A 12,864-nucleotide genomic window follows, 5' to 3' on the forward strand; every position below is an offset into this window, starting at 1 on the left:
CATAAGGCCCTGAAGACGTTTTTATTTCAGCAAGCCGGCCTGGCCTGAATAGGTTTTAGGGGTTTTTTAATTGTATTGCTAGGGGTTTTAAATTGGGGCGGCCGTTTAATTTAATCTATTTTTAATTATTTTAACTTTTATATTGCATGTTATTTTAATTCTCGGCTGTTCACCGCCCTGAGTCCCTTCGGGGAGAAGGGCGGGATATAAATTTAATAAATAAAATAAATAAATAAAAATTGAGATGCTATGACTAGGCTAGTACAAAACTATATTGGTCTTAACAAAACCGTATTTCCTGTAGCAGGACAAGAGTGAACCAGTTCTGTTTTTTTTTTTTTCATGAGAATCTATGTGATCAGAGATTCTCTTGTTCAGAATACTTGAGATAGTCACCCACTTTCCATCTCAATTATCCACCCTGGCACAGATCATAGCAACTTGCACTCTGCTTGCAGTGTTTGTAGCTTGGTTTTCAATTATAAACACCTCAGAAGCTTGCTTTATTCTTTTATTTTTAGTAAGTTGGTTAACTGACAACATTCTTTTATCTGTTGCCTATTCATCATAGCTCCTAACCTAGGAGAAAAGGGGTTTTCTAAGTTGTTCCTAACCTCCTTTTTTAAAGAACCAAACTTGCTTATTTCCTCTTTTATTTTTGACAATATTCCATCACCCAAGTAATTTTGATCCTGAAAAGATTTATGCAGTTGGTGCTGATTTATGCAAGAAACTAGTTCCTTATCCCTGTTTTGAAAAATGACAACTATACATCCAGTTATGTATTCATATAAGCTGCAAGAAAGCAATATTTTGAGAGGGGGGGGAGAGAGAGAAGGAGATAGAGATAATGATATAGCAAAATTATAATTTTCCAAACTTTGTGTATAAGTGCACATATACTAGTTTCCATACTATGTGGAATTGCATTCCTCACCCACAAACTTACTTTGGAATGGATGGGACATGGCATTTGCAAGCAAGTTGCAACAAAATGTTTTCAGTCATGTTTATTTTAATGCCCATGAGTTCATAAGTCCAGATTGAAATGATCAACAGTTTGTTAGAATATAGAATATTTCTGAAAGATCTATAGGTATACACTTTAGGCTTGGAACGTAATGCTCTTTTTTTTGGCCTTTATCTTACAATGGACAGAAAAGAGTTTAGTAAAGGAACATATTAACAATGCCAGTAGAACAAATGTAGATGAAATGTTATTTACAGAAAAAAGGGTCAAGCCATTTGTTGAAAATAAGACTTCCTTAGACCCAACCACTGCATCTGTGAAGCTAGAAGAATTCAATTGGAGCAACATAAAAATGGTCAGCCATGCTACCACCTGCCACACTCATGAGTTCATCAAAGCCTGGCACTCCACAAGCAATTCCATCAACAGTCACGTTGACCTACAAGCAGCCTACGAACCCTTCAGAATCCAAATCAACTGCACATCCAACCAGAGACAGCACTGACCCTCAACCAACCCACACAACCTTTCCATCAGCAGTTCGCCTCCCAATGATCCTGACTTGAAGTAACCTCCCTACCACAAGACCCTCACTTGACATACCCACACCTGAAGCCTTTATAAACAGAAGAACACTGATACTGACATTCCCTAAACTCGGCTAAAGATGTTACTTAGCCTGGTAATGAAATGTTCGGAAACCAACACACAAGCTCGGAGAATGAACCTTCACCCTCATCCTATATCTGAGCTACAGATATTCACCACTATTGCTAGAAGAGACAGTTACTACTATACCTCAAGGATCTCTGAACTTTGATATTACTTTTTTGTTATGACTTAAATTAGCTAAAATTGATATTACTCTGAGTCACAAAGCCATGGGATTTGTTCAAAGTTTAAACCTTAAGAAGTGATTGACTACCTCAGATTGCCATGGTGGGACAGGCCTGAGAAGCTATAGTAACACTCATGTGAGCATTTATAACTCCAGTTAATGAAAACTGCTGTCAACTTAAAATCAACCAAATTTCTCTGTTCATGTTTGTGGGAAACCCGAGTGCAATGATTGTTATACTTCCAAATATTTGAATCATTGCTGTCATCATCATCTATGTCAACTGTCGCTTTACAAATAAAATAAAATAAAATAAAAATCAACTTGCTGGGTACATATTGTATCTTAAGACATTACTTCAGTAATTCCCACATTCATGCCTGGAATTCAAATATCTAAAGAATATCATTTAAATACAAGATTCTTTTTGTTTATTTTGTACCAAAGTTATTCTTTGATTAATAAAGCCAAGTCATTCATTGATTATGATGTTGATAACTATCACCTGCTTCTATTTTGCATGAAGCACAGGAATGTAAAGGGAATCTATAACTAACATCAATGTAAGAGCAGGGTCATCTAACACAATGTCTACTAGGCACAAAAGTAAACATGGCACCCTGATGCAACTTCAACACATGTATTATTTATGTAATGTACAGCTATTTACAGATTACAATAACAGTGTATATAGCAAATGGAGAAGTTTAAACATCCTTTCAGTCAATACTTTGTAATACCTGCTTTGGCAGAAATAAGATTTTCCATTTTTTTTTCTATAGCCAAATAATAAGTCCTTCTATTCTTGTGTTTAGAATTATCTTTCTTGTCAAACTCTTCTGGTTTAGAAATATTCTTAGATTTTCTTGCATGCATTATATATCTATTTTCAGATATATTCAAGTTTGGGGATTGTGGAACAAATTACAAAAACTTTTATTTTTATTTTTGTAAGTACTTTATGGCTGATTTGAACGTATGTTTAAACTATTGTAAAAGTACATAATTTGTAAGTGTTTACAGTTTTTTTTTTGGTCTATCTTTATTAGATGGTGATTGTCAGGGTTATCTTCTTTTCAGATAAATAGTCCTACCTTTTTATTTTCAAGCAACCCTGTAAATTTGGTCTACTTGAGAAACAGCAACTGATTCAAAATCATCCAGATGAAGAGGGACTACAGCCAAGCATCCTGGATTATATTCCAGTATTTAAGTCATAGATATTGTAATTATTAATTACCAAAATCCAAGTAAATTCAAATGTTTCTGCATAGGAATGTTTCAGAATTTTGCTTTTAGACGATGAGCTATGTACAGCCTAAAATACGCATACCTTATGCATAAAAATGAAATTATACCTTGACCTAGCAGTGGGTCAGTGCCAACTGTTTTAGAATTCAAAAATAGCAGGAAACAAGTAAATTTAACATCTGCAAACCTTTCTGAGCTTCAAAAGTGGGGCACAATATTAACAAAATTTACATTTTGGTCTCTGAAGAATACTGAACAATAGTTTTCATCCTTTAGTGCAACTGATTCTTCAAAAGAAAAAGAAATAATCTTAAGGATCAAACAGTCTTCTAATAATTAAGAGCGATTTATTACTTTGATTATGAAATCAAATTCTCAAGGGTTCCCCCAAATTTGCAAAATAAGAATGATTGAAAAAAAAATGGCTGAGATGAGGTGAACATTTTGTCTGTGATATTAGCTCTGCAATGGCTCATATGTTACAGATATGGGAGCAAAGAGGTATGAATCAGTATCTAATTACTAAAATTACAAATCATACAAGATCTGTCTAGGGCTTCCAATGTTTTGATGTGTAACACAACAACATCCCTAAGTCCCAGATTGAGCTTCAAATTTCCAGTTAAAGAGCTTGATGGAAAAGATTTACCTGAGGGTACAGCAGCAGTGCTGTAAGGTACAGAACTAAATACCTCTGTACCAGCAGGAAGTGACTGGGATGAAGATGGGATAAAGGCATCACCTGGAGTTGCAGGGGTCTATAAAACAAGAAACAATTAAAATCCCTTGATAAGCTGTCACAGGTCATATTTCATATGCTGCTTTCACTGCCAAGAACTAGTTCCATATCCTTTCTCTAATTAAAAGAGCTAGTGCATGAACAAGGAAAGACAACAGTGGATGATGGGTGGGAGTAGTAGAAGGGAGAGGGGATAAATGTGAACAAGTGACAAGGAAAGCTACCTATCATTAGAAACAGGACGAGAAATGGTATCACCAAATTCTCATAAAATTTATAGATATTTGGCAAAATCTGAAAGTGTTCTTTTTTAACTTCTAAAATATATGCAAATTCTTTCAGCACCTGTTTCTTCATAAAAGTCTAAGGCTGTGTAATTTTAGTAACTTCACAGGGGATTAGCATAAGTAATTAGGGTTTTAAAAGTAAGATAATTTGCAATGTTATAGAGGAAGAAATTCAAACTGGATAACATGACTGTAACTCTTTTTGGAATTCCGTCAAATTCAGTCTTCAGTCTTTCTCATGAATATCAAAATGTGTTATATATTGATATTATAAAAATGTTGACATTGGCATACAACAAATAATCCAGCAATTTTAACAGCAATACTTACAGGGGGAGAGGTTATATCAGGAGGAGTGGACATATCCCCAAACAGCTCTAGTTGGGTAACAGCCTGTAAATAATTTCAAAATAAGACAGAATTAGCCATATTTTTCTAATCCATGGAAAAGGTAAAGCAAGTTCAATTTCTCAACATTAAGTAAATTATTTAGGTACTGATTGCCAGTTTTTCGGTACTAGGGGAACATGTTAAAAAAATTATGCAGTATTTTACATTTTAATGTTTAATATCTTTTTCTCATATATATATATATATATATATATATATATATATATATATATATATATATATATATATATATATATATATATATATATATATATTAATCTGATTTCTGTACAGGTAATTCTTGATTTACTGCCACAACGGAGCCCAAAACTTCTGTTGCTGAATGAGACATTTGTTAAGTGAGTTTTGCCCCATTTTATGACCTTTCTTGCCACAGCTGTTAAGTGAATCAATGCAGTTGTTTCAATTAGTAGCATAGTTGTTAAGTGAAACTGGCTTCCCTATTGTCTTTGTTTGTCAGAAAGTCACAAAAGTCACATGATCCTGGGGATGCTGCAACAGTCATAAGTGTGAAAATGGTCATAAGTCACTTTTTTCAGTGACGTTGTAACTTCAGTCACTAAATGAACTGTTGTAAGTCAAGGACTACCTGTATTTAATTGAATTGAACATAGAGAAAAGCCTGTGAACATCCTTGCGAAGCTTTGCACCATCACTTATGCATTGATTTCTGCTCATGCTCTATACTGGTTTATCTTACTTTTTTATTGTTTGAAATAGTTCATTCCATTATCAAAATATTGTCTTATTTCCCATTTTAAGCCACCGAAAACCGGCATATTAATATTACAAACTAAATAAGCAAACAAATAAATAAAACCAACAGTAAACATAGATGGCCTTCTGTTCAACTCCAATAAAACAATTTGAAATCAGTGTAAATAAAAATGACATTTAATCGCATATCCAGAAGAGATACGAAAGTAATAATATCTATAATTGGATTGACAAGCACTGGATTAGTCTTCAGAAACAACACCAATGAAAGATATTTAGTTTTGTCCCTTTGAAAGGAAATGAGGTACAATGATTAATATGAACAATGTTAACTGCCATTTTTGCAGGACTTTTCATCTTTACTAATACTCAAAAGTCAAATATATCTTTCGTATCTTTTTAATGGCCAGAATGTGTAAAGTGACTTAGAAACTACTGTTCAAAAAAGTGGCTTCCGAGTTTTAAGTTTGTTTTCTTAGGGACACATTTTAGGAAAGGGATGCTAACTGTTGAGGCCTAGTTAACATAAATAACAGGTCTCAGAGATGGAAAAAGAATCAATTAGATCCTTTCTGTAGCATTTAAGGAACCAACCAAACAGTATTTATTTATTTGCATAACTTATGTGGCTGCTTATTATATAATGATTCTAGGCAACAATCCATAAAAACAAAGATAAAAACAAAAATATCCTTCCGCCCACCCACCAGACTAAAACACCTCCACCTAGCCTAGTTTAATGCTTGGTTTTGGGGTGGTTTTCACAGCCTTCTGAATGGCTAAAAGGGTTGGGATCTATCAAATTTCAAGACTGCAGTGGCCACCAAGAAGGCATGCCTCTAAAGACCCATCAGTGACAATATTTAAGGGAGAGGATCTGGCGTTAGACAACTAGCCTAGCCCTGTGCCATGTTGGACTTTAAAGGTGATACCCATCACTTTGAATTTCCCACAGAAAGGAACTAGGAACCAGTGCAGTTCATGTAGCTGTGATATAACCAGGGGTGGGATTCAGAAATTTTAGCAACCGGTTCTCTGCCCGGTTGCTGAGTGGACGTGGCCATGGTGGGCGTGGTCTACTTGACCTCCTGCACCACGGGGGTGGGGGGTGGGTTGTTGTTTTTTTTGCCCTCTCCAGCCTCCAGAAGCTTTCCTCGAGCCTCCAGGAGGATGAAAATGGTCTCCCCCAGCCTCCGGAGGCCGGAAATGGGCCCGTTTTCAGGCTTCTGGTAGGTCTGTTTTTTGCCCTCCCAGAGCCTCCACATAGCCCCTGCACTTACCTGGCATCCAAAACGGGCTGTGTGGAGACTCCTGGGAAGGGAGGGGTGGGGTGAGCGGGATCAGCCAGTCCTTGCAGCAACCGGTTCGGTGAACCAGATTAAAATTAATATCCAGTTAACAATTATGGTTAACAATGAACAATCCCACCCCTGACTCAGGTGAACTGCAGAGCAAGCTTCATGTGCTGCTTCATTTTGGACCAGTTGCAGCTTCCAGCTAATTTTCAAGGGCAGCCCCATTAGAGAATATTGCAATGATCAAACAGAAGATAACTAAGGTATATGATTCCCAACAAGGCAGAAATACTTGCAATTGGCACACAAGATGAATTTTGTACAAATACCACCTCTTCTGTCCCGACTGCCATCTGCTGTTCCAGCAGGAGCCATGCACCAGATACATCTGGGTGAGTTTACCTCATCCACCAAAGATGTCAATTCTCCTAACCCGATGGGCAGAGATAAAGACCTACAACCACTCGATCTTGCTAGAGTTGACTTTCAGCTGGCTTCTCCCCATCCAAGAGAATGCCAGTAGCTGCTGTTTTTAAAGGGAAAATTACTAGTTTTTCCAGAAAAAATAAAAAATGCTACTAGTCCTTCCTTATTTAAGTACCAGATAGGGTAGAGGAGGATGATCCATAGCATTATAAAAAGCTTCATTTAATAAGATGCTTCTCATTTCTTGAGGTTGCAATTCTTGTGTAGTAAGAAGACAGAAAACTCCTACTGCTTAAAAGGGATTTATTTCCCAATTGTTATGGGAAAATACTTCTTCAGCTTTTAGAATTCAAGTGTGCTTTGATAAAGCAGCGCTTTGGTTAATTAAAATTTTATTCTAAGAAGAATAAAAGCAGCCTGTACTTTTTACAATCAGGTTACAAGGATGCTATTATACAAATTGTGGCTTCAGAGGTAAAGTACCAGTTGTACAATGTTATGTCTGAAACTGAAACTCAGATAATCCTCACTATTATAAGAATATAATTATTGTAAAGGCGAGAATCTTTGGTAAACTGAAATTGGTTATATGTTTCTCTAGTTCTGAATGATAGTCAGTGCTTAGCAAACTCAGCCTTCAGTTGAATTTGCAAATGTAGCACACCTATGTATGTTATAATTGTAACTACACAGTGAATTATTTATGGAAAGATGTAAAGAAAACATGATGATATGACAAACTGATGAATTGGATGAGGAATTGCATTAGCATGCAAATAATGAAATTAAGAAAATTAACTTGACAATATAAATACATGGTCTGTTTCGACACTAATAAGTTTCTTTGCAAGTACATATTTTATTTGAACTAAATCAGAATATTGCCTGCTTCCATGTGAATTTAACAGAAACCATTCCTATGATAATATTGATATTGAAGTGTTTTTTGCAATAATGAGAACTGGACAGTCACAAAACCAATTATTTATTGTTCATAAGAGATGCTATATGTGATCCTACTAAAACTATAAGCCAAGCTGCTAGCTCCTATGAGGATTGATAAATGATCAGTGGATCAATGGAACATCTTATATATAGGAATTGATAAGCAGAAATTCTTTCCTTGGAACACATTGCTGAATTTTAAATATTTGCAAACAGGTGTTTTCTCTAACCAGGAATAGGCAACTTGGTATGCTACAGATATTTGTAAGCTATAATTCAGACAAGTCCCTATTGGCCATGTTGCCTGAGAAGAATAAATACTGAAATAGAAGGGCATCATTTTGGCTATGCCTGCTTTCAGCTGCTCACATCTGAACAACTTTACTTTCAAATCTTTCATTGCTCTTTTCAACTATACATAAACATGAACATATTTTAAATCTTGAAGCTTTCTGAATATGGATATATAATAAAATATAATTAAACATAAATATAAACATTTCCCTGATTTGTATATTTGCATTTGCATAGATTTTTCTAGTCCAATGTTTTGCCAATGTACAGTACTTGTATAAACTAAAATATATAAGTCTATGTATTAAACATTTCTAATGTCACTCAGTAAATATCCTATGTTCCATGTAAATAGAACAATTAATTTATATGCCATATTTTAGAAACATGAAGTATGTTTACTTCTTTGCCTTTACTTGGTCATCCTCTTTTTAAGCATGAGGATTTTTTTCCCCTGTAAAACAAATGGGAAAATAGAGAATTTACAAAATCAGAGAATTATGAATAGTAACTTTTTTTAAAAATTTGATTTATATATGGTTATTTACGGGACCGCCTACTACCACCAATAGCCTCCCACTGGCCGGTACGCTCTCATAGAGAGGGGCTTCTCCGGGTGCCGTCGGCCAAACAATGTCAACTGGTGGCCCCCAGGGGGAGAGCCTTCTCTGTGGGGGCACCTACTATCTGGAACAAACTCCCCACAGAGATACGGAGGATCCCGGATCTGCGCACGTTGGTTTAAAATAAACCAAGTTCATTAATTCTTTCACACACTAAATCTAATCATTTAAGACCATTCATATTTGAAGAACGGTGCGTATATATTGCATTTAAAAGCAAGGATATCTTATTAATGTTATATAAAATATGACTATGTAAACTTGAAAAAAAGAGTCTTGATTCAAAGACCAAAACACTCTTTTGAACTGAATCTTCAAATAGATTAAATAGTTTTTTTTTAAAGAAAAAAAAATCCCTTTGAATAGCTTTGGAAAGATTCGAAGCCTTTGGAGATTTGCAGACTTTTAGCTTTGTAGAGAGAGCTTGCAGATTTTCTTTCATATATAAACTAACTGGGGAGAGGGCTGATGTTAATGAGTTCCTGGTCAATGACTGCAATCACTGTCCCAAATATAGAAATGGTACTCCCACAATCTCACTCAAATGCTACTCACACAATCCCTCGATTTAGGTGGGATCACCAAGAAGGAAAGGGTCAGTGGAAGATACTTATCCCAGTTTTTTCTTTATTTTTGTTTTACATCTATGCCTTCTTACTTTTCTTTAATTCACTTCTCTATCTGACTTGCAGCATACCTTCTCATGAGAAGGTAGATCCTTCTCATATCTGTATCTAATCTACAGCCCTTTTGCATTGTCTTATTGCTTCCTATTAATCATAATCATAATAATTATTCAAGGTACTTATTTTGTTTTTGCCTGAGTAGGTCAATTTTTATGTCTTGGTCTGAGATATCCTTGAATTCATCTTAGGCTATTCTGTTAACTTTTTTTCATAGCACAGTGTATTATACACTGAATAGAGACACAGATATTTCTCAGACTGTTTTTTTAAAGTTTCTATATAAGTACATGGAACATGGTATGTTATTTTCAGGAGACGCTAACTCTGCCACTGAGCCAGACAACAAACTTATAAAAGAGCTTATATTTTAAACAACTTTTAATTTCATAAAGTTACAATATGATACTTTTTATATTGTTTCAACACAATTTCTCTTATGAATTTTGCTGGACAATTTTCAGGCTGTTGTATCTGTTTTAAGAGAAGTGTAGAAACGTTCAAAAATTTCATTGCAGTCCAAACGTTAAAGATATCAGACTGAAACTTTAATTAATGTCCTTTAAAGGTTTATGTTCTCACATTCCTCCAAAAAAAGATAGCAGTTGCAGGCAATTTCATGTTTCCCCATCATAAGCTATAGTCCAATGTTTTATTACATTGACACATTTATTGGTCATCTGCCAAATTAGAGCATTGCTTCATGATAAATGGTCATAATTCAAATCTAAATGAAATTCTTGGAGGCATAGAATTCTATCTAAATCTATTTCACCAAATCATTAAGAATTGATCATACAGATAATCCATAGGCCACACTGTACAAAAAATTATATTCCATAATTTGCACACAACGTTTCACAGTGAATCCTGTTAGTTCCCATATGTCATTTTGTATGTGCTTTGATATAATATGAAAAAAAAATATTATTCAATTTCTGCTCCTAGATGCAATATATTAACAAACCAGTATTTTTCTACCTTATTACATTAAGTGATCGGTGTCTATTTAGACCCTTGAAAGTTCTATGAACAATTATTTTCACAACAGACAATTAGCTTACCTGAGTGATTCTACCAAGATTTTCTTCTATGTCCAACAACAGGTTTCCATTCTCCAGCTGTAATGGATGATTGATGAACATGAAAATGGATGATTTATGAAAAATGACATACACTATTGGACACAGCAATGATGAGTTCAACTATTATTGATTTAACATCTGAGCAAAAGCCTTCGATTAGATTTTATTAAAATGCTTTTGCTCGTGTTAATGATAACATAATTAGATACAATATATACTGTATGGGATTAAATTTATGCAAATGCAATGAATTGAAAATGGAGCATGAACATAGGTGTATATTAGAATTCAGAATGAATCCACAGTTCCTCTGTGGATATAACTTAATATCATGCCTATTTATGTCACCCATCAGAAAAAAGATGCAGAATGAAGTAGGTCGGTTGGTCTTTTGATCAGTCAGTCAGTCAGTCAGTCAGTCAGTCAGTCAGTCAGTCAGTCAGTAAGTAAAGTTCTCAGTATCTTTTCAGGAAGAATGGGAGTAACTGGTTTATCACATATGAAAGTTGAGAAAGGATAAAAGTGGCCATGTTCTCTATATATTATGCTCATAGTACTTGTGCTTTTCATATACATCCTTTACTTTTTTTCCTCAAAAGGTAAAAGGATATATGAGAAAAATAAATCCTGTGATTGGAGAAGTTATAATGACCTCATCTGATGCTGAATAGATATTTATCCTTTAATTGTGCTTCCATGATGCCTTTGATTCATCTGACATGTTCATAGAAATAGCACTTAAACTTATATATCACTTCATAATGCTTTATAGCTCTCTCTAAGTGGTTTACAGAGACAGTGTATTGTTTCCAACAATCTGGATCCTCATTTTACTGACCTCGGAAGGATAAAAGGCTGAGTCAACCATGAACTGATCAGGATTGAACTGCAGGCAGTGAGCAGAGTCAGCCTGCAATACTGTATTCTAACCACTGCGCCACCATGGCTCATTCCATCTCCCTCACCAATTTGGCTCCCCTTATTACATATTGCTCCTATCATTGATTGCATTATACCCTTATCATAATCAATCTGGTAGCTCATTAATACACAGTAATCACAATTTATTGATACAGAAACATCATTTTGCATGGGAATAGCTGTTGCTTTGTAATGTTTTCAAGTAGCTATTTTGAATTTAACAAGGAAGAGCTAAACAACTGGACATAAATACATAGCTAAATTGCTTAAATACATATAGACATACATTTTTCCCCCTGACTATTTTAGAGTGAACCCAGCCATTGCTATCTGGATTTCTCCTTAGTATCACACATAGGTCTTGGGTACACCAAGATGATTTGAAGCATCTTGAAACATTTTACCAAATCATTTTTATTCAATGATATTAATATGATATGAGATCTGATTTTTTGAAAAATAAATTTAACTAAATTATTCAGCAAGACTTTACAAAACGTATATGGTTCATTTTGAAATTCTGAAAGTTCAGAAATTCCGAGTTTTAATTAGAACATCAAATTCTGAATAGTAATTAAGAGTCATAATTAGAATTCAGAATAGTAAAAGATAAAAGGAGAGGGTAGAATATAGGTTTTTAACTAAAGGTTTAATCAAACAAAAACAGATCATTTGGGGGAAGGAATTTCAGTTAATTCTGAATGACTGTTAAATCTGACATTATCTGTATCAATGTATGTTATCAATTTGTATCATTTATGTCATTATAAAATTGAAGCTTTTAAGAGAACTGTATCAATTTATACCATTTGCTTCATCACACAAGACATTCATAATGCAATAACACAAGTACATTAATAATATGAATAGCATAAACTAATACAAATTATGTCAATTATGTCAATTGTCTGGACCATTTCAGAAACAACAGACATTCTTTAGGTATTCAATTTGAACTAATTGTAGTTTGTTGTACCTGAAATCTGCTAAATTTGGACAATTAAGCTTTTATTGCAATTAAAAACTTTCATGCAGCATACAAGTGTAAAATTAAGGCTCTAATCAGTAATATGTGTGACAGAACAAAATTTCCTTTTCGTGGCACCAAAAAGATGATAAAAGTTAGCACACTTTTTGGAGAAGTTATTCCTAAATGGAGAACTACTCCAGGAAAACCAATGAGGTAGAGTACTTAAAATGGCAGAGTAAGATTGTGGTAACTTTGGTTCATGACTACTCTTATCCAAGTCTGCTATGTGATAATGGACCAGCCATTCCTTTTTAGCCCATTCAGGGATTGCTGTTATGGGAGGAAAAATCAAGAGAGATTCCCACCCAAGCCTGATGCTCCTGGAGGAGAGTTGAATATAAATCTAACA

At 34.6% G+C, this 12,864-nt stretch overlaps 1 protein-coding gene across 28 annotated transcripts in view; it reads right to left on the reverse strand.

The window, feature by feature from the left end:
• DAB1 (DAB adaptor protein 1) overlaps positions 1–12,864 on the reverse strand; it is a 728,003-nt gene that overhangs the window by 14,514 nt on the left and 700,625 nt on the right. For 21 of the 28 annotated variants that reach the window (XR_015733114.1, XM_087889766.1, XM_087889767.1 and 18 more), the window contains 3 exons: positions 10,544–10,600; positions 4,416–4,478; positions 3,709–3,817 (listed from right to left, as the gene is read on the reverse strand). Coding sequence is in view for 27 of the 28 variants with exons in the window: in XM_087889766.1 (XP_087745892.1) it covers positions 3,709–3,817; positions 4,416–4,478; positions 10,544–10,600 (229 nt within the window). In the remaining variant the exon portion in view is untranslated. The remainder of the gene's footprint in view (positions 1–3,708; positions 3,818–4,415; positions 4,479–10,543; positions 10,601–12,864) is intronic. The other 7 variants (XM_034415187.3, XM_087889770.1, XM_087889772.1 and 4 more) reach the window with 1 other exon arrangement.

The sequence above is a fragment of the Pantherophis guttatus genome, chromosome 3 (genome assembly GCF_059756535.1).
Source record: "Pantherophis guttatus breed Tessera chromosome 3, ASM5975653v1, whole genome shotgun sequence".
NCBI lineage: Eukaryota > Metazoa > Chordata > Lepidosauria > Squamata > Colubridae > Pantherophis > Pantherophis guttatus.